The sequence below is a fragment of the Rhinolophus sinicus genome, chromosome 12, assembly GCF_057876585.1.
Source record: "Rhinolophus sinicus isolate RSI-liver-muscle chromosome 12, RSI-T2T, whole genome shotgun sequence".
Lineage (NCBI taxonomy): Eukaryota > Metazoa > Chordata > Mammalia > Chiroptera > Rhinolophidae > Rhinolophus > Rhinolophus sinicus.
In genome coordinates this window covers 38,295,278-38,322,175 of record NC_142512.1, presented here as the reverse complement: position 1 = coordinate 38,322,175, position 26,898 = coordinate 38,295,278, and the positions used below count along the sequence as shown (strand labels likewise).

The window sequence follows — 26,898 nt, the reverse complement described above, 5'->3', positions numbered from 1 at the left end:
TGTTCTGACAGCTAAGGGGCTTTCCAGTTCTCTTCCTTTAGGGTTTCCACTACTCAATTCGAGAAAACATTAAATCTTACACAGCTCTCTTCTGCCACCTGCTGGAAAAATTACAGCACCCATTTCTGCTTAAAATGTGCTCTCTTCAGTAACCTTGATCCTGTGGCTTTTTTTACTTAGTAATTTCAATTAATGAGAATTATAGTTTTCTGAGTTTTTCCAGTTTAAGTGTTTTCAATTTGTAAAGCATTCCAAATGAGTCAAGTCTGAAATTTGACCATCTGGAAATTAATTTTTTAGTAGTTTTTCCCACAAGGGAGTATTATTCATATTTGATGACGGTCCTGCCAAAGCTACTCACAAGGAATTTGCTTTAATTGCCGTTAGTGTTCCATTCATGAGATCTAACAAGAAGTATTTAACAACAAAAAGAATTATTTTTGTTAACGTATCTTTTAAAGATTCCTGAAACATTTCATTTTTGTGCTTCGAGAAGGCAAGGATACAATGCCCAACTACTTTCACATGTGCACACACAAACTAGAATACATGCACATGTAAAAAAATCTGATTGCTTTATGTCTAGAAAGTCTAGTTTTTTTTAACTGGAAAATTTTTCCTAAATTAAAAGCTAAGTGCTGGCCTTAAGTTTTTAACATATAGACTTCATTTTTTTAGAGCAGTTTTAGGTTCACAGCAAAACTGAGTGAAAGATACAGATTTTCTTTTCTCCCTGTCCCTGGCTTCCTGCCTCCCCACTTCCTAAAAAAAAAGTTCCCCTACCATCAGCATCTCCCCGCCAGAGTGCTATACTTGTTAAAATTGATGAACCTATATAGACACATCATTGTCATCCAAAGTCCATAGTTCACATTAGGGTTCATTTTCCGTGTGCATTCTATGGGTTTTGACAAATGTATAACGAGATGTATCCAGCATGAGAGTATCACACAGAATAGTTTCACTGCCCTCAAAATCCTCTGTGCTCTGCCTATTTATCCCTCCCACCTCCCCAGCCCTTGGCACCCTATGATCTTTCTATTGTCTCCATAGTTTCAAGCCTTTTCCATATGTCATATAGTTTGAATCACAGCATGTAGCCTGTTCAGATTGGCTTTTTTCACTTACTAATATGCATTTAAAACTCCTCCATGTCTTTTTGTGGCTTGATAGCTCATTTCTTGTTAGCACTGAATAATATTCCATTGTCCGGATGGATCACAGTTTGTTTATTCACCTACTGAAGGACGTCTTGGTTGCTTCCGAGCTTTTGCAATTATTGATAAAGCTGCTATAAATATCCATGAGCAGGTTGTTGTGTGGACATAAGTTTTTGTCTCTTTTTGGGTAAATAACAAGAAGCACAATTGCTGGGTCATATGGTAAGAATATGCTCAGTTTTATAAGAAATCACCAAACTGTCTTCAAAAGTGGCTGTACCATTTTGCCTACCCATCAGCAATAAATGACAGTTCCTATTGCTCTATATCCTCACCAACATTTAGTGCTGTCAGTGCTTTGGATTTTGGCCATTCTAATAAGCTCTCATTGTTGTTTAAATTTGCAATTCCCTGATGACATATGATGTAGAACGTCTTTTCATATGCTTACTTGTCATCTATATATCTTCTTTGGTGACGTATCTATCTTTTTAGGTCTTTTGCATATTGTTTAATTGGGCTGTTCATTTTCTTATAGTTGAGTTTTAAAAGTTCTTTGTATATCTTAGATAACAGTCCTTTAGCAGATATGTTTTTTGTAAGTATTTGCTCCCAGTCTGTAGCTCATTTGCCTTAATTTTTTAAAACAGTTAGAACCACTTTCCAGAATTCCCATCATAATGCCAAAAGTGAAGCCTAAATAATTGAATCATGAAATATAAACTATGGGATTAAATTTATTGCCAGTGGGGTTGAGTTGGCTTTAGAGTGTGGGAGCCAATAGCCAGTCTCCTCATATCTGAATCCACATTATCTCAGGGCTTTGTTGCGTAGCTGTCTGGAACTTGATGCTGTCCAAGGGGTAATAAAATCAGAATCCTGTATCTTTCTAAAAATTAATCTTGGGGAGAGCCTCTTTTGAAAGGAGATCAGGAAAAGATTTTGGGAGGTGTAAGTCAGGACCACTAACTGCTGTGCGATTTGTTTCTTCCACCTCATGATTTCCCAGACAGATTTATCAACTGGTTTAAATATTTGAGTAAATTTATTCATTATCATCTTTCAGTTTATGATGATACTCATTTAAAAATATTCAAAACTACTTTCTAACGCTTCTCCATCTCTTCCATTTGTGGTACAGTAATATACAACAGTGCATATTTTAAATATTTTTTTCTAATAATATGAATAACGTGGGTTCAATACAGAGAGCTTGGCAAACCCAGAAATGCACAAAAGAAAAAAGAACTTACTTAAATCTCCCTTAATTTTGCCATGAAAAAATAACTACTGCTGACATATTAATAATGTCATTCCTTCTAGTGTTTAATATGCTCCTACATATAATTTTCCTTTTAAAATAGTATAATACTGTACATTATTTTATAGCAGAATTTTTAACATAGCATTTTCCAGGCAAAATGTAATTACTCAAACTGGCTTCGTGCCAGGATGCTGGAGTTGAAAACCTTGGGAATGACACTTAACTCCTTGGGCCTTAGTGTCCTTGTCAGAAAAGTGAAGAATTTTTTGCCATTACCTTGCCAAAGCCTATTTTTGGATGAAATCTTGTCACCATGCTACAGCCTAAGGACTCTATGCAACAGCCCCTAGTATCATATGCCCTAGTTTATACATCTTTTTATTTTTTGTTAGTATATAATTTTCCAACTGCCCTATAAAAATCACTTGAATATGCCTTATTATTTTTGCTAGAACTTTTCATGATTCAGCTAACTGGTCTTTAAAAATAAAGAGTGAAAAGAAAATACCCATCTTTTCAGCAAAAAAGGACAAAAGTTAAAAAAATCATCCATGGTTGGGCTTTATTCTCACTATTCGAAGAAATAAATGCATAAAAGTATAGGATAGAAATCACCGTATTTCAATGCAATTCAAACAATTATGATTTAGTAGGAAGAAAAAGTAACAAACTCAGGGACCAAAATAAAGCAACATCAATAGAAGGTAAGAAATATCTCAGAGGGATGGAACAGGATTTGAAAACTCTAATGAAACCAAACTAGAAAGGAAATTACATTGTCTAAAGAAGGGAACTTAGATGTATGTGGCTTTAACTATTTTCAATTATAGAAAAGACATAAGTCAGTTGTGTGTCTTCTCTCTCAAGAACCAACAGGAACTTGGTTTAGGTTGTTGTTAGATTAGACATTTAAAAACTGTTGCTCTAAATACAAGAGATGGGGGGGGCGGCTGGTTGGCTCAGTTGGTTAGAGCACAGTGCTCATAACACTGAGGTTGCTGGTTCGATTCCCACATGGGCCAGTGAGCTGCGCCCTCCACAACTAGACTGAAAACAACAACTTGACTTGGAACTGATGGGTCCTGGAAAAACACACTGTTCCCCAATTAAAAAAAAAAAAAATGTAAGAGATGGGAAACCAGACGCAAAATGTGCCAAAAATGAAAAATGTGCTTACCTGTAGTATAGGGACTGCTCTTGTATTCTGATATCCACTCTTCCCTTCTTATATAGTAATAGAATTCCTATTTTTTAGCTGAGCACAGGGCCCTCTGAAATACTTCCCAGGTAAGAGTCACCATGTTATTAAGTTCTGGCCAAATCCATGTCAAAGGAAGGATCTTTGAAGTGCGGGAAAGTTCTTCCCCCATCCTCCTTCCTGCTGAAATGTGAATACAATGGCTTGAGCTCAAGCAGCCATCTTGACCATGAGATGGAAACCACAGGTTTTAGATGTGGAGCAACACGATAGGAGCCAGATGATTGTGGAGCTGCCACACCAGCCCTGTTGCTTATCTCTGGACTTGATTTATGTGAGAAAAATAAACTTCTATCTTGTTTAAGCTACTACAGTTTGCAGTTTTCTATGATTTGCAGCCTACTAATTTTAAAAGGTAATACTCTTAAAACCAGAAATTAACTTTTAAAAGATTATCTTAAGATGAATATACAAAGTGCTCCTTGCAACATTAAGTAACAAAAAACTGGGAACAATTTAATGATGCAGAACCAATTAAACAAATTTGTATATCTTTCTAGTGAAATACTATGTAACTAGTAAAAAGAATTATATAGAGCTATATTTATTGGCCAGGAAAGAGCCTATGAGGCAGGAAATGTAACAAAGTGTTAACAGTAGTTATCTCCAGGTAGAAAGATTAGGTTGATTTTTTTTGGGGGGAAGGGGAAGGACTTGTGTATATTTTTACATTTTTCTGCAGTGAACATTGATTTCTTGTAGGAATTTTAAATTCATATTTTTTAAGGAAAAATCTGTATATTGTTTTAATCTAAGGAATTTGTGGAATTTCCTTCTCTAAAGATCTTACGGAATATTACAAATAACCAGATTTAAAAATAATAATAATTTAGGCCAGCTCTGGTACTCAGGAATAGATATAATTTTATCTACAGCAGCCCTACAGCAGCAATCAATGGTAAAGGGAATAATATTCAAGACTTGGATGACATAAAATCATTGTTAGATGCTCACTTATTAAGTAAAAATAATTGCAGTAGATTTCCCTGCACACACATGGCACATCTGAGAGTCAATTTATATTTGGATCCTTGCAAAACCTGAGTATCAAGTAAACAACACCAGCACCATGGAGGTTTGGGTGGGTGTACGTGTGTATGGGATATAGCAGGGCATTGAGATGTGGCAAGTCAAGTAACTCGTCTGTAAGTTGCGGCTCCACTGTTACTGCCTTCAAAGGGCTCGCAATCTAACTAAGACTCGTACATAATTAACCATGATTCAAGGCAGAATGAAGTACCCATAGAGCAAGTGCCAGAATGAAGGTTCAAAGAGGAAAAACATTTTTCATTATAGGGATTTCAAAAGGTTTAAGACTCTTACAGGAAGTAGCCTGTGAAATGGCTTAAGTCAGTGTATCTCAAACTTGACTGTGGATTTGTTAAAATGTAGATACTGATTTAGTTGGTCTGAGGCCGGGTCTGAGATTCTGCATTTCTAACAAAACCATGATGTTGGTCTAGGGACCTCTCTTCCAAAAGCAAGGGCCTAATGGCTATCTTAGGATGTCAAGAGGTGGAACTGGAAAACAGCTTTCCCAGCAGAGAAATCAGTATGAACTACACCAGAGTGACAGTGAGGTATTCAGTTTAGTACAAATAAGGAAGAGTTTGGGGAGATAAGGTTGGAGACATAAAATCCAGCCACAATGTAGCAGGCCTTAAAGGCTTGTATTTAATTAGAGGCATTGGGGAGCCATTGAAAGCTTTGGGGCATGGAAATGATATAATCAGTAACGAAAACTCTCATATAAATAAATATGGATTAAAAAAAGCTTAATAAATCAACAAATATTTGAAGTGAGTTAATTTGGAGTCCATCAGCAAATATTCACCTACTGTTTTGAATACGAAATTAAGTACAGAGCTTTGGGAAAGGCCTATCCAAGTAGGAAGCCCTGAAGCTTAAGTTTCAGTAGGCTCATAGTTGATCCATCTCTGTATCTGTTGTTCCTCTGTGTGAGGATACAAAAGAGATATAAGGTATCTCAAGGAGTTTACAATGTCATTTAGGAGAAAAGGCATACTTATTGAAGAAATAAGCTTTATGCAGTAAGTGAATCTTAAAGTGGGACCTGGAGGAAGATGTGTAAAGGAGGAAAGTCATTTTTGATGGATGCTTCTGCACAAAGAGGTGGGAATAAATCTGCTAAGGAGGAGTCATCTCCCCTCACACCCTCTCCTGCTTCCCCCTCATCCCTGCTGGAACAGCAGTTTTGTTTCCTTAAGAAGAAACAGAATGCCTATCAGTCCAGCAGGGTGCTTGTGACCATGTGCCACTAGAAGGCAGACACTGTACTTACCCTGCAGCTAACAGCTGGGCTTGGCAGAAAATAGGCATGGATCAAATGTAACAAATGAATGAAGTAACAAATGAATGAACAAATAGGGGAGAAATAGATAATAGAGGACATTGAAAAAATGGCAGAGGGAGTTGATTGATGTGGCTGGCAAGGTGAAAATCAGTGTAGGTTCCTGAGATAGGAAATGACAAAGTGGATTCACAGTACTTCTGACACCTTCCTGAACTCAGCAGAACTTGGCATAGCGGACAGCTCCTCATTCTGGAAGCACTCCGTTTCGGGCTTCTGTGACTCCACACTCTCCTGAGTTTCTCCATTTTATTCCACTAGATAGTCCTTTTCAATCTCCCTGAGAACTTGTCCTCCTTTTCCCAATCTCTGAATGTCGATATTCCTCTAATACAGAAAACTCTTAAATTTATACCTCAGAGTTTTCCCTGCAACCTCCAAATTTGTCAATTCAACTGCCCCCTTGACATCTTCAGTTGGATGTCTCATAGACATATTAAACTTACTCTCTGCAAAATTAAACTCTTAATTCTGCACTAGAAAAACTCCTTCGCATTTGCGTATCTCAGTAAATGAGATTAACATCCACCCACTTATTAAAATCCGAAACCTGGGAATCATCCTTATCTGCTTCCTTTCCCTCTGCCCCAACCCCATCCAATCCATCAGCAAATTTAGTTACTACTGTGTCCAAAGCATATCTCAAACATATGTCTCCAGGGCCAGCATCCTGTTCCTGCAACAACATCCTGAGAGCTATCACCTCTTCCACTCCTACCTGCTTCATTCATTCTCCACAGAAAAGCCAGAGGAATGTAAATCAGATCATATTATGCTGTGCTAAAGCTCCTCAATGACTTGCCATGGCGCTTTGAATGAAATCTAAACTTCTCACCATTCAGGATCTTTGTATCCATTAGGCACGTCAGTCCTGGCCGACTGCCTAAGGGCTGAGACCTTGTCAAGGACCCATTAAAAAATGAGATGGAGGGGAAAAAAGAACTGGCTCCAAAAAACTACAAAGTCAAAATTAATAAATGTTTGTGACTACATAATATAACAATGTGTTGTCAACTAACCCTACATTTCAACTCCACCTTTATGTAGTTACTTATATTTTATTTTAATGAAGGATGTGGGTACATAATATTTTGTTGGATATAAGGTGGTGTGGGTCCCCTTTTGGGGGTATATAGGGCCTTCAGAGGTTCTAAAATGGCCCTGTTTTAGGGCCTTTATATAATGAGGTCCTGCTTATCCCAGTCTGTGCCTATCTCTCCATGGTCTCTATGATGCCACTCTCCTACTTTCTCACTAAACTCAGCCAGCCAGCCTTGCAAATTTCTGGAACGTACCAAAATCTTTCCTGCTGTTCATTTTCTCCCCAGCCCTTATCCTGACTCCTTCCCATCTATTCTCAAATTAAATGTAACCTCCTCAAAGGGACCTTCTTCACCAGTCTGTCTAAAGTAGGCACACATGACACCCCCAACCTTCCTATTTTCAGCTGCCTTATTTCCTGCATAACATTGCTCTCCACCAGTAGTTTATTTTATTTTGTGTTTACTCCACCTTCCCCATTAAACTAATAAGCTCCATTAAGGAAATTTATCTGTCTTGCTGTCTGTTGTATCCTTAGGGCCTACTCCAAGTGACTGGCCCAGAGCAGGCTTCGAAAAATAGCCTCTGAGTGAATAAATGAACGAGAACTTAAACTTGCAGGGAGCAGGGCTAAGCTAGAAAGATCAGTTCATCAGTCTCTCATCTTGAAAGGCTGGAGGTACTCAACGGTCTTTGATTCTAGGCAGTCAGATTTCAAAAGGAATGTTTGGAGGTGTTTTCCAACAGAAGTTTTGATGAAAGCTCTTGTAACTTACCCTATTGGGGTGGGGGTGGAGGGAATAAAAAGTCGGCTCAAAACTAGGTTGAAAGGAAAGGAAGTGGTTTGGAGCCGAAGTATGGCTCACCACGGCGCTGCTCTTCCTTTGCACGCTCCCCTCCCCAAGACTCCAACGGCTCCACCCCTTCCGGGCTTCAGCCTGAAGCACAGGACGGCTTTGGCCTGGGGTCGGGCTCCAAGGACCTCGTGGTCGTTAATTATTCATGAGGGAGGTGGGCACTATGGGAGCTAGGTTTCTTATTATTCATGAGGAGGCGGGGCCTCCCTCCCGCTGGGGCTCCTGGGAGGATTCTAAACTCTTCTCGAGGCCTCTGAGACGCGGGGGAGGCGGGACGCAGCTCCGGAGCTGAGCGCAGCGGCACTGTCTCTTCCCGAGGGGGAAATCTTGAGGAGATTTTTTTTTTTTAAATTAAGAAATTTGAGGATGGTGGGGCAAAACGACTAAATCCCATCTTCCTGTGATTCTTTAGCCGGAAAACTGTCAAAATCTGTGGTAAAAAGATTTGTTTCACCAAACTTTCTTGAGGTGGTTTCAACTTTTGATGGCCTGAAGGGGGCAAAAAATGCATCCCAGTGTGCTTTGATTCCTGTATTGGCCAGTTTCTCTTTTATGGCCTCCCTAGTTTACCTCTTTGGAGATGTTTTGACCTAATACCCGAGCATATGGGGTGGGTCTCTTCAGAGCGTTCTCTTAGGTTCAAACAAAGTCGAAATCCCGGTGACTTGCTGTGGGATGGTTTTCTCTGAAAGGGGGAAAACAAGTTCCTCCAAGAGGGCGCTCAAAGCCTTTCACGAATAGTCGAAAATGAAGGGGATAGAACAGAGGCAGCGAAACATTTTATTGTTATTATTTTGGCCCGGGATTCTCGTTCTCTAGAGGGGTGAGAGGAAACCAGCGATGATTTAGGATTCCACCTTTAAAAATTTCCGAAAAGCCTGCTGTCTCCCCCAAAACGTTCAGGTCTGAGTGAGGAAAATAAGGAATTGTAAAAAGACTTCAGTTTTAAGAGAATTTCTGCCATCGTTTCTTAATCTTCTCAGAGATTTAAAAATATATATATACTCAGTGATTGATACACTGACGTCCCCAGGTACCAAGTGTCCGTGAGTCTGAAGAGCCCACAAGCCCCACCCAAGTCCCTCTTTATAAGTTCCTCAGAGAAGCAGGATAAATCCTAGGCCAGATTTGTATTTTATTATAATGAAAATGCTTTAAAACGCCTACTGTGAGGAAACCAAACAAAAAACCTTATAGATTAAATAAATTAAGATTCTTTCATTTGGTGGATGTATATGCAGCTTTTAAAACATATTACTTCGTATTAGCATGGAAAAAAATCACAATTTTAATTATAATCACTATTGAAAAGGCAGATTACAAAGTAGAATGACCAATGATCCCCCGTTTTTGTTAAAAAGAAATATACATGTGATATTCAGGAATGATATAAACCAAAGCGTTTATAAGCAAATTTAATCTTTTGCTGTGTTTTGTAAACATTTTGACAATGCACGTGTTACTTGTATAATTTTAATGATTATTTTAAAAATAACTACTAATTTAAATGCTCAATGCTGAAGCAAAGTGCTTTGATATGGTGGTCTTAAAGGAGGTTCACAGTGTGCTTTTCACTAAGCACTAAATTTTTTGGCTATGTTTTCAAATGTGTAACTGATTTTAAATTTATATTAGTTGATATGTAACCTAAGATGAGTAAGTAACAATGTGATTTTAGCAATTTTTTGACAAAGGGGGGAGAAAATGTATCTGGGTCAGATATGTTTGTAACTGATAAAGTATCTTAGTTGTTACTTCAGGAACAAGGAGCTTTAGACTGGAATTGTGATTATGCATATGTACATGTATATTACAAAAGACAATGTTTCCTTTATTGGAACAATAGTGACACAAATTCACTGTGTGTGATGAATAATTTTTTTAAAGAATTCTTGTTTAGTGTAAATAAATTATCAGTGATTTTAATAAGTTCCCTCTAAGAAATGTTCATTTTGAAATCAAGTTGTGTAGGACCTTCCTGAGATTTATCAGTATTATGAACCAAGAGTGGAATTGAGGGGAAAATTTTTATTCATTTATGTATTTGAATCTTACTAATTTTACAGGACGTTAATTTCACTCCTTATTTGTGCATTATACATCACATAATTGATAATAGTAATACAACATTTTTAATCTATTAGAGCTAGTAAATTTTAAAAGCTCAAAACTTAGTCTCTATTTTTTATCTTTTTGTTTTTATTGTTGCTAATAAAACATGTCAGTACTGTTTAAAATAAATAGAAAAACAGTACTACAAAGTTTTAAAGCTACGTTAATATTTTGATTTTCTTAGAATGTAAAAATCGTAAAAGCAATATACTAATTGACAGATATTGGATGTATTTAATTTGTTATATTTTTTCTTTTGTGTTAAATCTTTTACTTTTTAAAAATTTTGCGTATTTCTTTTCTTAGAATATATCTCATCCAAAAACATGTCTTTCTTTCTACTAAAACTCTTAATCTATCTAGAATATTTGCCTAAGAGGGAAAAGATTTTTAAATATTTCATATCATGCTGAGATGAATAATGGACTATACTGGTGGGAACTCCATATAAAAAGTTTTGTAAATATAGAGGGACAGCTATTGCCCATCAAAGTATCTACCTCTTCATTTAAAAAACTAAAGTTCTTCATCACTGTAATTTCTTTTCTTTTTTGTCTCTTGTACTTTGTTTTTCTAACCAGGATAAATTCACAAAATAAGAAAAAGGATGGCATCTAGAATAAATACCAATTTCACTTTGATTCCCAGTCAGAAATATAGACGTAGTAATCGTCGATCCAGCTATATTTCCAACAATACCGTTGACTCAGATTCTCAGCCTTTATCAACACTTGGAAACTTTAAAGCCTTGCCATTGGAAATATTCCAACTAATCATAAGATATTTGTCAGGTGAGGTTTGGGGACTATGAGAAGGACTATGAAAATAAACACTCGAATATTTTTGTTTTCCCCAAGAACTACTTTGTCATCGTAGGCCCTGCTAGAATTAATGGTGTTCACATTAAGTTTATTTTCTAAAGTTTCATCAAGTTTCAAGTGGTACAATGAGAAAGTACGAAACTCAAACTCTTTAAAGCGTGTTTCTAATCATCATGACATCGTAACTTGACTGATACATCCCAAAATATTTCTAATTCATTGAGCATTGGATTTAAAGATTTTTTTTTATCATTGGGGAAGGGGGACAGGACTTTACTGGGGAACAGTGTGTACTTCCAGGACTTTTTTCCAAGTCAAGTTGTTGTCCTTTCAATCCTAGTTGTGGAGGGTGCCGTTCAAGTTTTTTTGTTTAAAGATTTTTTTTTTTATTGGAGAAGATTGAGCATTGGAATTAAAACAATTTTAAGAATTCCCTCATTGCTATTATTTATTTTTATTATTATTTAGTATTATTAATGAGATAACTTAAATGCTAATACATTGTACTAATGGTGACATTCTTGTATTTAAGCCATTCATATATATGTATTCATGTTTTTTTGGTAGTGAAAGACATCAGCATGCTAAGCATGGCGTCCAAAACAATCAACCGACACATAATTAATTATATCTCAACCTCATCAGGAAGCAAAAGACTTTTACTACAGGACTTTCATAACCTTGAGCTGCCTGGCAGGAGACAAGACTCCGTTATACTGGAACACTACAGACTTATAGGTAATGTATGTAATAGAATTGTAACAAGTAAAGAACCACACTTAATTAAGGGGATTTTATTATACACAATTCTCTAAGGCCCATAGGAAATAGAATGTTTCCTAAAGTGGGCCTGTTTCTATGATGCTTTTACTCTTCAGTGTGAGGACTTTACCTTAAAATAGTCCCTTATGCTTATCTTTAAAGATGTGAGAATGAACTTTAATGTAAAGTGTCAGTCCTTGTGATTTCATGGGGATACAATGTTGCCAATGTGTATTATCTAGGTGGCTTACCAGTTTAGGAAATTGAGGTATTTTCTATGCTTTACCTCCGGTGGACCTAATGACTTTTATCTTTATACCTCTTTTCCCTTTCAACCATAATCTATTCCTTAAAACAGAAAAGAAATTTAAACACATTGTTGTGCAAGATCAATTATTCTTTTATCAGAAACAATGGTTTTCTTTTTTTAAGCGCTGTACACATTGAATAATAAATCATTATGCTATGATTAAATTAACCTTATCAAAGGAAATTTGTATAATCTTTCTTCCCTTGATTTGTGTTCATTTATGTCCTTTACCCCATTGCTTTATTTCATTCTCCCTAAGAGTGCTGAAATAAAATTCTAATTTTGACTTGATTAATGATACCAATTTATTATGAAATCACCTTATAATTAACCAAAGTATGGCAATAAAATCAAATATCAAAGTGATGTTGAGATTTAAATAAAAGCATAATAGTAAGTTAAGTGAATATTAGCTTTTAGCAGCCCAAGGATGCCTATCTTTAAGATAATAAAATAAGACTACATAGATGCATAAATATCTCAAAGTGTATTTGACAAATATACTTAATAAGACTAAATAAAAGATACGTAATATGATTACAGTGTGATTGGCTTCAGTATTTATGATTAGGCTCTGTTAAAGCTTGTAACAGAATATGCAATTACTTTTTGCTATTTGTCATTGTGAATATCTTGTTTTCAAACATCCTTTGTTGCAGAGGAAGTGATACTTGGGTAAAAGAGCTTATTCTTTGGTTTTTATCTAAAAGAATATTTTCTCTCTGACCAAGGTTCAATTGCTTAAACAAACAAACAAAAGCATTAAGACAACTATATGGATAATTCAGTCAAAAAATACAAATGTGTACTAATCTTAATAGCTAACTTTTTAAAACAGTTTTATTCATGTAATCATTTCAAACTTCCATTTAATTTTGATGCAGCACCTGGCTTATGACTGATTCTTTAGGTCAATGTTTGATGTACTTACCATTTTTTCATGTTGCCATTCCTATCTGATCTGTTCTTGTTTTCAGACATTAAAGTAACATTTTCAGAATCCTGCACTCTGAAGATTATAAATTTTAATTTGCTTCTTCATACAAAACAGAGCAGATGGCCAGTGTGGAAAGAACATTACATCTGACTCTATTTTAGTATGAAGAAATTAAAGAAGTGGGTCTCTAAAGGGTATAGCAAAGCACCTGTGTTAAAAAAGTAAATAAGTCAGCCAGTATTTGTTTTTATGGTAAATTGCAACCCTTCAAAATAGGAGTTTTATATTAGAAAAGGCAACCAACATAAAATTATAGCTTACAATTCCCCAGCTATGATATGCCATGGATGCCAAAACATGAAAGGAAAAGAACTCAGCCTAAAAACCAAACACTGAAAATGTCTTTTTATGCCCCAAAATAGGGAGGGTTTATGTTTAAAACTCAATTCTGGTCATGTGTTAGCCAAACATAGCAATGTCTAAAAATAAATTAGATTCCCTTAGATTCTATAGAATCATATAAAGTAGTTATTATATTATGTTAAAAAGTAAATGCAGAGAAGATAAAATTGAAGAAAAGTCATGATATTCAGGTATATATTTTCATACCTGACTCATATATCTTATCTTTAGTTTGAGGACATTTGCCCTCATAGGAATGTTAACGATGTATTACCATTTTAGGAAAACAGACTACTTCAAGTTAGAGGAAACAAATCATACGCTTCCTGTCACTGTAGTTTAAGTTACATATCTCACTGGGAAATTGGAAGATTTGTTTTTTCTTTTTTAAATATCTGAACATAAAATTCTATACATTCTTAACATGCATGCTCCATAAAAGGATATCTTTGAAGGAAGAAATAGATATTTCATCCAAACTGGCTACTTTCTATGAGCAAAAGTGACTTCTAACTTTTTTTATTTAGAGAAAGGAATACAAAATCTCTTTTCCCATTCTTTCCATGTTTTGCATTAGCAATTCAAAACATTTTCCTTTGTGGACATGAAGTTAATTCCAAGAGATATTGGAATATGTTTTCTATGGAATAAAGACAACATAAAATTTCCCTAGTGTATTTTGTCTTGTTATTGCATCTTTTTAAATCTAAATACGTTTCTATATCTGTCCTATAGTATCAACTTCATAATATTTTAAGGTTTTATGCCAGTGCTTCTTAGGTGGACATCAGAGTCACTTAGTAATCACCATATGTTATAAATGTTTTGCACTCTTCCTCCCAAACTTCCTCTTAACCACATCAGTTCACAGTCCACTATGATATACTATAATATACTTGACTTTCAGGAAATGTTATGCTGTGCTTTGTAGATATTCTTAAATTAATTGCATTGTTGTTGCCATTTTTTCATGTGTCTCTTTACTTTCTCAGGTTTACTATTTAAAAGATGTACATTGCTGCTACCTACAAAGGAAAGACTAAAGTACATTCACAAGATATTCGCAGAAGTAAGATCACACTTCTGAATTACTTCACAATCTTAATTTCCAGTAAAGATATTTTATTATTGTACTCATTTAAAATCTGTCTTTAATTAGTAGAACTTCATGAATTAGTACTAAAAAATTAATCAGTGATAATCTAATACTTTACCAAGTACTCAAAGATTGTAAAATGTAGTAGTACAGTAGTCTTTCACTTATTATAAAATAATTTTTATATATAATTAAATATATCATTTAAGCTTATTAGGTTTATCAGAGTATAAAAGTATTTTAACCCACACAGGAATCCTGAGGATGTTTTAAAGTGGTGATTTAGATATTTTATTAAAATGAAATAATTTCTGAATGTCAAAATCTTACTGTTTAAATATACAAAAACATAAGAAAGTTATTTTAATATATAAAATAACAACACTTATGATAATTTATGTATCATGTACGTGTATCATGTATTTGGGCATAATCTCTAAGAAATTGAGCCTCACTATACAAACCCAAACATACACACAACGCTCAGTTCTATTCTCAATAGTATGCAAACTATTTCTGATGCACTGGCTTTTTCACGTCAGTGTTTGCATTGTGTTCAGGTCTGTATTATTGCAGCACCTTCCCAGATGATCTTTCTGCCATCCAGTTCTTCAGTCCCCAAGACATTCTATACACTGAATCAAGGTTATTCTTCCTTACGCATCGCTTCCATCAAGTTAATTTTCTTGCTCAAAAATCTTTAAGTGGCTACTCAGTTTCAGCAAGAAAAGGTCCAAAGTCCATAGCTGGTATTTAAGGCTCTCCCTGACAATGCAACCTTACTTCCTATGACTTTGAGTCTAATTAAGCTGGTCATATATATCTTTCTTTCCAAGTAAACTTTAGTTCTTCTTACCTCAATACAATTTTGTCCTTACTGTTTCCTCACCAATCCTTTGCATTTGTTATATCTGAATCCTATTTTAAGACATTGCTTGTTTCATATCTTTCATAAGCTTTTTTGATCATTCCCAAATTTATCATTTCCCTGCTTTCATAGTGTCTGATATAATATTTTTTTCGGTCATTTTAGAATTTATACATATTCTAACCTGAATTACCAAATAATTTCATATGTGCATATCTTATGCTCCTAAATAAATTGTGAGCTCCTTGAAGGTAACCTTTGTTTTATATTTCTTTCGTAATCCCCACCTATATAACAATGCTAATCAGTTATTTAGTGTTTTAGTTATTTTCAGTTAATACTGACAATCATATATTTCCATTAAATTTGACTGTCAAATCATTGTACAGTTCCACTGCAAAGGAGGAATTAATCGTTTTTCTCTTTACAGGTTTCCTGTTTTAAATTCAATGGCTGTGCAGCTCCTATGCAATGTTTAGGATTATCATGTTATGGCATGTTTTTACAGGTACTTTTTTTTTAATGAAATAAAAGGAATGTTTTTGAACTGTTGACAAATAGAGCATGTAGTATAGTGTTCCATGGGTTAATAAAAGTAATAATCTAGAAGAAGAACAAAATAAAATTGTAAAAATTTGAGAACGTGTTAATCTAATAATGTTTGAAAATCTAATAAGATTTTCTTGGATTTCTCACCAGTAAGACATATTTAACATTTATTTGCTCTATACCAGTGTTCTCCAAGTTTCTAACCAATATTTTAAAGACTAGAAATAGTGTGGGGCAAGGTGTGTGTGTGTGTGTGTGTGTGTGTGTGTGTGTAATTAGTTTTTTGAATCTTGAGTTAGTTATGTAAGATGTGATTTTAGAAATCGACTGTATGAAGAAAATTCTAATTATAGGAGGTGATAAATGTAACCTTATTATGTAATCATTTTGATATGTGTGTGTATATGTGTGTGTGTGTGTGTGTGTGTGTGTGTGTGTATATAATTGCTATGTTGTATACCTTTAACTTCAAATGTTATATGTCAATGATCTCTTAATAGAGCTGGAAAAAAAATCAACAGTATGCTTTTAAGAACATTTTTGACTAATCTTTTATTATAAACAAAGAAGATAACAATATTATAATTAAATGTTATTCAATAATATATTATAAATATATTACAGTGTTCTAAGCAGTTTACATGTACTAACTTATTTAAAACTTACAACAACCTTATAAGGTTTACAACAGTTTTACAACAATCTTGCTTATATCCCAGTCTGCCAGCCACCATCTGCACACCCACATTCTAGGGGCATAACCCCTCCTACTAGTCCTCTTCCAAGATAGATTTTTGCTGTTTTGTTTTTTTCCCGTTTCTTTGAGACTGGTAATATGAGCACATGTATTTATGTAAAATTCAAATGGTACAAAGTGAAAAGTCAGTCTCCCTCCCTAGCCTGTCCCTTGTCTACTGAGTTCCCTTCAACAGAATTTTCCAACGTAAGCAGTTTCTTCTGTGTCCTTCCAGAAATAAGATCAATTTTTACACTACTGAAATCCAGGTCAACTATTTTAAGAAAAATTTATGTGATTAATCAACTCTTTCAAAATCGAATTTTAGTTGACCCTTGAACAATGTGAGGGTTTTCGACTGACCTGTGCACAGTCGAAAATGCACACGTAATACTTAATTCCCCTAAAATTTAAGTTGTCCCTTGATATCCGAACGGGATTGGTTCCAAGACCTCCCACGGATACCAAAATCCATGGATGTTCAAGTCCCCTGTATAAAACGGCGTAGATTGGGAGCATTTGAGGTCTTGCTTCCCAGCAATTTGTCATCAGTTTGGCTCAAATAAACTCCTATAAAAATTCTTAAAAAATAAAATGGCGTAGATCAATGAATACAGTCAGCCCTCCACATTCGCAGACATCCAACCTCCTATTGAAAACAGTACAGGTATTTGTTGAAAAATATCTGAGTATAAGTGGACCTGCGTAGTTTAAACCTGTGTCGTTCAAGGATCGATTATATAGTGATATATCATTTAAATTTCCTTTTCATATATGTTTAACTGTACATTCAAGTTTGTCCAAAGGTAAGTATTCAATTCTGTCCTAATAAAACTTTTTTTGCTTGTTCACATCCAAAGCTCATAAATAAATGCTCATAATTGTCACATTAAAATGAGATCATTATTTTTTCTAAGCAATATCATAAATGATAGCTAGAGGGGGTCAAAGGAGTTCTACTGTAGTCTGCAACTAAGCCATAATATGGTTGTGAGTCAGATGTCTTTAAAGCTGTGTTCTAGGGTTTGGGTCTTTGTTATTGTCCTCACACTGCAAGAGTTCAGGATTTAGTACCATTTAGAAGTTCTCTGAAAAGATGCTCCCTTTACAACTGAAAAGAAACTGGATTTGGAGCATTTCTAGATTTGGTTTATATAAAATTTCTTATTAATTTCAACAGTCCCATAGTGGATAAAAATTGTGCATCACCTCATTCATGTGCTACAACAGTTATGCTTATAAGGCAGCATTGACTTATGTTTTGATGTGAGGATCTGAATATCTGCAATGTTTCCTTTATTTTCTTATCTTCAGACCTTAACAGCAGGTTGGGATGAACTTGAGTGCCATCGTGTTTATAACTTCTTGTGTGAAATGACTAATCTCTCCCGCAAGATGCAGACCATTGTCTTCAGCAAACCAGGTAAAGAACTATTAATACAATTCAGAAACAACATACAGAGATTAAGACAGAAAAATAGCAGAGTTCTAAGGTATATTTAAAAATAAATTGTGGCATCTGTTTATAGTAAAAGGACAAAGAAATGTAAGGGAATGATAAACACTGAATTAGATAGTGAGACACAAGTGGTTTGTGTTAAAGAAAGAGAAGTACTCAGAGAGCTTCAACTCTATTAATATTTTATTCCTTAAGCTGGGTGGAGGATACAAAGGTGTTCATTATAGAATTCTTTAAACCTTTGTATATACTTTAAATATTTCATATTTTTAAAATTATAGACTCCTATAACCCAGCAATTTCACTCTGAGAAACTCCCACAGTATGCACAAGGAGACGTGTAAGAGTGAGTATTGAAGCATGTAACCATGAAAAGCTGCAAACACCTAAATGCTTATTGTCAGGAAAATGGATAAATGAATTGTGGCATATTCATACAATCAAAACCATTAGTAGTTAAAACGAATGAACTAGAGCCATGTGTATTTAATATAGATAAATCTCAAAATATAACGTGAGAAAAAAGGTTACCATATGATACGTTCAATATGGAATCATTTATATACATAGGAAAAACATGAAAAATAATTCTATATATTCTTTATGGTTACACGTATATATTAAAAAGTATAAGAATATAGTTGGGAGATGTGAGAGTTAATTTTGTATGTCAAGTTGAGTAGGCCATAGTACCCGGATAGTTGGTCAAACATTATTCTAGATGTTTCTCTGAAGTTAGTTTTTAGATGAGATTAACATTTAAATCAGTAGACTTTGAGTAAAGCAGATTACCCTTTGTAATGTGGGTGGGCCACATCCAATCCAAACTATATTGGTAATGTTTTTATTTATTTTTAAAAATCTGAAGCAAATGTAGCAAAAAGTAAAGTTTTGACAAAGCTATGTCAAATAATATATTTAAAACTATTGAGTTATATACTTTAAGTGAGTAAAGTTGATACACAGTATTTGTTATAGTATCTCTGCTTTTCTGTCAGCTTGAATTATTTCATTGTAAAACAAATTATGGATTAAAAAGGCAGACTTGGAAGCCCAGTGAAATAATAACAAAATTAATTTATCATATTCCTCCCTTGATCAGAAACTTTATTAGTTCCCTGATATTTTCAAAATAAAGTCCCAACTAGCCTGGCTTTCACAATCTAATCCTAACGTACTTTTTCAAACTTATTGCCCATTACTCTTTATATCAGTTTGATGCAGAGTAGGCATAGTGCTCTACTCACTGTGTCTCAGACACCTCTTAAACATTTCTACCTCATACCTTTTATTCATTCTCTTTTCTTCCTGGAATACCATCTCTCCTTCTCATCCTTTAGGACCCAATTTGCCTGACCTACTCTGTAAAACCTTTCTTGATTTCCCCAGGCCTACAGTAATGTCTTTTAAACGTCTGTGTTACTTGGTTTAACATAATCAGGGAATGCTTATTTACATATGGCCTTAGATCACTGGTAGACTTTCTACTTACACTGTCTTTTCTATAAATAAGTAGAACATAAATGCTATAGAAATGTAAAATGGTGCCGCCACTATGGAAAAGTTTGACCATGCCTCGAAAAGTTAAAACAGAATTATGTGGCCCAGCAGTTCCGCTCCTAGGTATTATATATACCGAAGGGAATTTATAGCAGGGACTTGGACACATTTTTGTATGCCAGTGTTCATTGTAGCATCATTTGCAATAGCTAAAATGTGAAAACAACTATATGTTCATCAACAGATGAATGGATAAACAAAATGTGGTATAAATATATAGTAGAATATTATTCAGCCATAAAAAGGAGTGAAGTTTTGATACATGCTACAACATGAATGAACTTTGAAAATATTATGCTAAGTGAAATAAGTCAGATACGAAAAAACAAATATTGTATGATTCCACTTACATGAGGTACCTAGAACAAGCAGGCAAAGTCCTAAAAACAGAAAGTAGTTAGAGGTTACCAGGAAGTAAGGGAAGGGGAACATTATTGCTTAATTATTACAGAGTTTCTGTTTGAGGTGATGAAAAGTTTTAGAAATAGACAGTGGTGATGGTTGAACAACATTGTGAATATAATTGATGCCACTGAATTGTACACTAAAAATTATTAAAATAGCAAGTTTTATGTTATATATTTTACCACAATTTTAAAAAATTAGTAATGTAATATATTAAAAACTACTGAGTTATACACTTTAAGTAAGTAAATTGTATGGTATTTAAATTATTCATATTTCAATAAAGCTGTTTAAAAAAAACATGAAATACCACTTCTTATCCACTACGATGGCCAGAATCATAAAGTCAGATAACAAGTGTTGATGAGAATGTGGAGAAATTAGAACGCTCATACATTGTTGTATGGTTCAGCCACTTTGGAAAACAATTTGGCAAGTTCCTCAAATGACTAAATATAGAGTTACCATATGACCCAGCAACTCTACTCTTAGATATATCCCCAAGAGAAATGAAAACATGTCCACACAGAAACTTGTACATGAGTGTTAATAGCAGCATTATTCAGAATGGACCCAAAAGGTGGAAATAATCCACAAGTCCATCAATGGGCAAATGTATAAACAAAATGTGGTATATCTACAATGGAATATTATTTAGCCATAAAAGTTAATGAAGTACTGATACATGCCATAACATGGATGAACCTTGAAAATGTTATGCTAAAGAAAGAAGCCAGTCACAAAAGACCATGTACTATATGATTTCATTCATATGAAAGTCCAAAATAGGGAAATCTATAGAGACAGAAAGTAGATTATTGGTTGCTTGGGGCAGGGGGTGGTAAAGTATGGAGGCATAGGGAAGTGATAGCTATAAGAGCAGGATTTCTTTTTGAGGTGATCAAAATGTTCTAAAATTGACTTGGTGTTGGCTGCACATGTCTGTGAATATACTAAAAACCATTGAACTGTATGCTTTAAATGGGTAAATTGTATGGTATGTAAATTATATCTCAATAAAGCTGTTAAAAAAAAGCCCCTTGATAATCTACAATTTTTAGAAGAAAATGAAGTAACACTTTCAGTATAAAGCATGTTAATGATGTATATCTTCGACCTATCAATTATTCACATCAACCTTTCTAGGAAAAAATGATTTACAAGTCTTTTGTCTTCATAGGAAGTGCCCGAAAACTGGAGTTAAGGACCAGACTGTTCTGCAGGAATGTCCTGCTTGATCACTGGACACATCGAAGTGATTCTGTTTTTTGGTTGACACGTATATTAAAACCATGGCCAATGGTGAATCAGGCAAGATTACTGTATATCATCTTTGGACCAATATCTCCTCAAGATGGTGAGCATCTATTTTTTAGCAACATATGTTACAAAACTGGTTACTTTTATTTTTGGAAAGCATATCTTTTTGTACCAGCTCAGTTTCATCATTCCTAATGACTAAACTAGTTCATGATTTCATAGATTTATAGTTACATTAACTTGTGCATAACTTAAGCTTCAAGACAGAAATTGTTATCCTGCATGCCATTTTCACATATATTCCTATCATCTCTGATTTACCTAAAATAGCTGCTTTTTAAACATTATCTTAACTCAAGAATATGTTTGCTGCTGGAGGGGACAAATAGTGCCAGTGAATCAAAGTAGTAGTTGGAATTTATGTTTTACTTAATTTTGGGTGCATAAGATGATTTTTTGCAATTTTTTGCCTTTCTAATTAAGTTTAGGTTGATGTTAAAATTAGTATTTCTTTAGTTCACATTGCCTTATGTCAGGAGGTAATCAGTTTAAGTATGTCGAATAGCAGCAAGAAGCCAATCTGGGACTAAATTTTTTTGTATGTGTAATTCACAAAGAAAATTGGTCACAGGTCAATAATCAAAAATTGCCTGAATTGCTCTGTTTTGATATAAATGTTTGGAAGATTCTCAAGTATAGCATGTTCTCTCTTTCAGATTTTATTTTATATTAGTAAGATTACATTAATTGTTTATTCCAATGTCTGTTACAGGAGTAGTATTATCTTTGAACTAGAAGCCCTGTTCTGCTTGGTGGAACTACCTTTTCTTTACTTCATTTAGCTGTTGTTGCTGGGCTTCATCACATCAGTCAGAGACATTCAAATTGATACTCTTCACAGAATTGATCTTTCGTTATGAAAATAACATATATAAGTAATGAATTCCATTATGCAATCTAATTTCCTTTTTAAACAATCCATGAAGTCTTTTATCACAAATCCATCTATTGTGTCATAACCTAATTTTTGTTTCAATTGTCATTCAGGACAGGTGATTTGGCAGAAAATGATAGAAGAACCTACAGATGAATCCAGCCTGAGAGGTTTGGCTGATGCCATTAGATTACTATATGACACAGGCACCAAAGAGTGGACAGCAGATGATGTTATCAGTCTTGTAGATGAACTATCAGGTAAAAATATATATTTACCATACAGTGTAACAGAAATTTATTATTAGAATACAGTTACAAAATAAGGGTAATTCTACTGGCTTACCTCTTGGAAATCATTAAATGCTCTAAAATATTTAAAGAATGCATATAGTCAACTACTTTGCTTCAATTGTGAATTTTGTAAATATATATTTATTACCATTATTATTAGAAAGCTGCATAATTTAGCTCAATTATTCCTATTTTGCAAGTTCTTAGAAACACCCTCCTAGTTGTGTAAAGAAGAAAGCCTCTCCTGTTGGTATAGCAGAGGTAAAAGAATTTTTTCCAGTCATGCATAATCCTTTAGATTCAAAAGTTTACAAAATTTCTTTCTTTTCACAAGATTAGACCAACTTGCCTGTTGATCTATGTGTAGGAAAAATGCTTTGACTATATTACTGGTACATTTGTAAGAGCTGCCACAACATGGCAATAATCTCTGTCTACAGTTAAATGCTGTAATTGAAAAACTAAAGCATTCTTTTCTGAATTTTTCCCTTGGCACTACTTGTATTTTCAATAAAGTGATATAATATTGCGTATAATTAATGATGTTTACTATAGCTATTGTGTAATTTCTCATTAAATAACTGTTCTTACTCTAATAAAAGTGGTTCCCCGTGAGTGGCTTCTAGAGAATAATGCACGTCTCCTAATCCTAAGTGGGAACAACATCTGTTTCACTTTCATGGCTAGTAAAGCTGTGAATGGACGGGCTGCTGAACTGGCAAGGCTGATAGTCTTTTTGGCTTTGGTAAGTAAAAAATCAGTTTTTCTCTAGCAAGTTGTTTAACATTATATTGACCTTCCAGGGAGCTGCCCTGAAGGAACTGAAATATGTACAAAACATTTTGAAAGAATAATTATTTAAGTATATATTTTATATATACTTGTAAAATTTAAAAATGTTTATGATAAACATAAATATTTGGAATTATTCCCTATATTAACCTCTCCCCACTTCATGTCTTGATTATCATCATAGAGCTCTGCCAAGTTATAGTCTTGTTTTTAAAATTCCATTAAAAAAATGGAGTACCCCGTTTGATTTGCTTCAGAATAGTCAATGGGCAGCAAGGAGAGGATGTGGAAGTGAAAGGTGATAGAGGTAAAACAAGATTGGCAATTGTTGAAACTGGAAAATGAGTACTGAGAGTCCATTACACTATTCTTTCTACTTTTGTATAAAGTGTTTTTCAAAATAAAACATTTAAAATATATTTAATACTCATTCATTTAACACAAATTGAGTTTTTACTATGTGCCATACATTGTGTTAGAGTCTAGGACTATGGAAGTTAATAGAACAAATCTCTGACCAAAAGCTGCTTTTGAGTCTTTAAGAGATATCAAGGTATATATAAATAAATTCAGAGAAATAAGTGCAAGAATATATATGCAAAAAGGTACAAACAGAGGTAGCAGAGAGGAGCTAATACTGGGTGAGTATAGAGCACAGAGAGGGCCTCCCCAATTCAGGTAAAAGTAGGTTTTTAAAAATGAATAAAAGTTCACCAGGCAGATAGAGGGGGTAAATTGAATAATTTACCTGCATGTTCTTGCACGTGTTACATAGAAATCTCATTTATTCGGCTACCATCACAGATGTCAGCTCAAACAGGCTTCAAAAGCAATGGAATACTCTTCCAGTTGGGTGTTGTGAGGAGTAATTGAATATAATCCATTTTCTATTAAATGGAGACAGGATCTTTACCAACTCAGTTCCTTAAAACATGAATGAAACCTCTGTGCTCTTTTTAAAATGTGAAAAAAGCTACTAAATTAACTGTATTCACAATGTAAATATTTATTTTAATAATTAAGGAAAGTTCCTCCAAAAAAGAGACAGAAATGGAACTGCATGGCTATATTCACAGGACTGTAAGCAGCTCAGTATTATCTCAGAAGGGAAAAATGTGCAGAAGAGGAGGAGGATGTGGGAGGTTAGATGGAAACGGAGAGGCCGGGTAATGAAGGGCCTTGTAGACCCCGTGGAGGTTGAACATGTCCTCTAATAGGGTGCTGCTAAAAAGTTTTAGGAAGAGATCAGTTTTAAGTTTTTGAAAGGTCACTTTGGCAGCACTATAGCAAACAGAATGGAAAGGAAGTCACTAGGGGTGGAGAAGCCTTCTCTAGAAAGCCTTTTCTGATGAACATCTCAACTCTGATCATTAATTTTCCCTAAATTGCCTTAGACTTGTCTTCTCTTTATCTTCATTTATTAATAGTGTTCTTAAGCTATTTTATGTGTGCAGTAAGTCATCTCCCAAATAGCTTGTAAATTCTTTGAAATCCAGGACTATGTCACTTACTTCTTTCATAGTGCTTCGTACCATGCCTTACACGTAAGTAGTCAATAAGTCTTTCCTGTCAGATTAACATTATTTAGTTACACTAGTTTATTTCCAAGATGTATATCATTTGGCTATGTGAGTTAAATTGGCCAGAGTGTTAGTAAATAAAACTTTTTCTTTTCAGTATTAACCATTACATGTAGTCTTTAAATGTTTCTCTTTTAAATAATAGAGAGATAAATATTCCCTACAACTCTCAAAATGGAAAGTTGGTAATACTATAGTTTTCTTGTCTATCGAAATTTCCTGTTTGTCACCCTGATTGGACCCCTTGAATATAGAAACTCTGTCTTTATGGCTTACCATTGTATTTCCAGTTCTTAGCCTGTGCTCAATAAATATCTGTTGAATGAGTGAATGAGCAGACATCTTATTTTCATGTTTAATAATTGTTTCCAATATTTGTTCTTACATTAATAAATAATATTCTATGATAATCTTGAACCATACTTTTATCTATATTATACATTTTCCACTAAAATTGTACCATCTGAAAGCAAAGGAGTATCAGATATAGGAGCATTTCCCATTTAGAGACTCAATATAATGTCATGTGTAATAAATTATGTAAAATCATAAACCATCATAGTTAATACCATTTTCAAAGTCTATAGCTTTCTTCACATGAAGATTTACCATAATGCTCTGTATGTCTATATCAGGTGTGTGAGAAAGAACTATACTGCATGGATTGGGCAGTTAAAATGATGCACAAAGTCTGTAAAGTCTTTAGTACTTCAGTGGAAAGAAGTAACTTTCTGCAGAATGTTGCAAATGCATTTGCATGTGTTATAATGGAAATGCTACAGTCAGTTATGTCTGGTGAGTATGCATGTAGATGGTGCACAGGTGAGAGTAAAATGCATTCTAGTTTCCACTTAAGACAGATAATTCTGTGTAGACTTTTATTTCTAAACTAAGAATAGAAGTAGACATTTTTTGTTTATTTTTCCATGAGATATATTTAGTTCCTGATTTTTTCACTGTTTAAATCTGATATTGGTTTTAATGGGAAACAAAATGGAAGAGTCTGCTGTGAAAGGAACCAATTACAATTTTGCATGGCAAAAAATTTTAACTTACTCTCTTATCAACTATCATATTCATCATAATAATACAATGAATATATTTGTATAGTCTCAATAATTGTATAATATTGTATAACATTTGTATAGTTTCATAATATATTTGTATAGTCTCAATATATATTATTTTACAGTTTTATTAGGTAGTCAACATGATAATTAACCCTATTTTACAGATGAGAAAACTAAGGCTTAGAAAAATTACCTGACTTGGCCTACCTAAGTCATAAAATTAGAAGCAATAAAACATGGACCAATATCCTTTTCTTCTGACTTTTAATTCAGTGCTCTTACAGAATTTCATGATTTCAATGGTCAACATCTGACTTAGTAAAGATTACTAATTAGTCTTCTGTTACATATTATTAGGAAAAATTAGGACATCTTATGTTTTAAATAAATTATATGTTTAAAAACTTAACTGTCATTTTCTTTTCCCTACTATCCATTCCTGTGTGTGGCATATAGGAGACCGTGATGAAGAGGAGAGAAACTTTTTGAATTTATTCCATCTGGTGCATGCTCAGGCTAACTTCCATAAAGAGGTCCTGTATTTAACCATGAATACTCTCTCTACTTAAATACTCAGAAAGTCTTGCATTTAGAGAATACCTCACTAAACTAACAATTACAAGAGTGCTACTTTTCCTCAAAGAATGGCATCCATGGAACTTTTTATCACCTAACTAATTCAAAAGCTACATAGAATTTTAGAAGTAGCTGCTTAAACCATTATTAATATAAAAATTACAGGCAAATCCAAGTATGTATTGAGATTTCTCTGGAAAATAAGCTGTGCCTGTCCTGATTTTGGTAAACCTAACACCAAACTAAACAGAACATTAGTATCCAAGAATCTGGGATCAGCCAACCTGTATGTGTGGATCTTCGAAGCAAGAGAAATTTTTGGTTTATGGTTAGAGCAGACCCAAATTCATTAAATAGTATGTATCTGTTCACCTTGCTTAGGTTTTGTAGGCATAGCCCAGAATGTTTTGTGAAGGTTTACAATA

The 26,898-nt window shown here is 34.2% G+C and overlaps 1 protein-coding gene across 2 annotated transcripts in view; it reads left to right on the top strand.

Annotated features, from left to right (window-relative positions):
- Nucleotides 1-26,492, top strand: part of FBXO47 (F-box protein 47) — a 35,474-nt gene extending 8,982 nt beyond the window's left edge. The window contains exons 2-11 of one of the 2 annotated variants that reach the window (XM_074320486.2): nucleotides 10,645-10,854; nucleotides 11,452-11,622; nucleotides 14,288-14,364; nucleotides 15,690-15,767; nucleotides 17,859-17,967; nucleotides 21,149-21,325; nucleotides 22,276-22,422; nucleotides 23,058-23,200; nucleotides 25,463-25,622; nucleotides 26,354-26,492. In XM_074320486.2, coding sequence (XP_074176587.1) covers nucleotides 10,671-10,854; nucleotides 11,452-11,622; nucleotides 14,288-14,364; nucleotides 15,690-15,767; nucleotides 17,859-17,967; nucleotides 21,149-21,325; nucleotides 22,276-22,422; nucleotides 23,058-23,200; nucleotides 25,463-25,622; nucleotides 26,354-26,466 — 1,359 coding nt within the window. In that variant the 5' untranslated portion in view covers nucleotides 10,645-10,670 and the 3' untranslated portion in view covers nucleotides 26,467-26,492. The remainder of the gene's footprint in view (nucleotides 1-10,644; nucleotides 10,855-11,451; nucleotides 11,623-14,287; nucleotides 14,365-15,689; nucleotides 15,768-17,858; nucleotides 17,968-21,148; nucleotides 21,326-22,275; nucleotides 22,423-23,057; nucleotides 23,201-25,462; nucleotides 25,623-26,353) is intronic. The other variant, XM_088802236.1, reaches the window with a different exon arrangement.
- The last annotated feature ends 406 nt before the right edge of the window (nucleotides 26,493-26,898 follow it).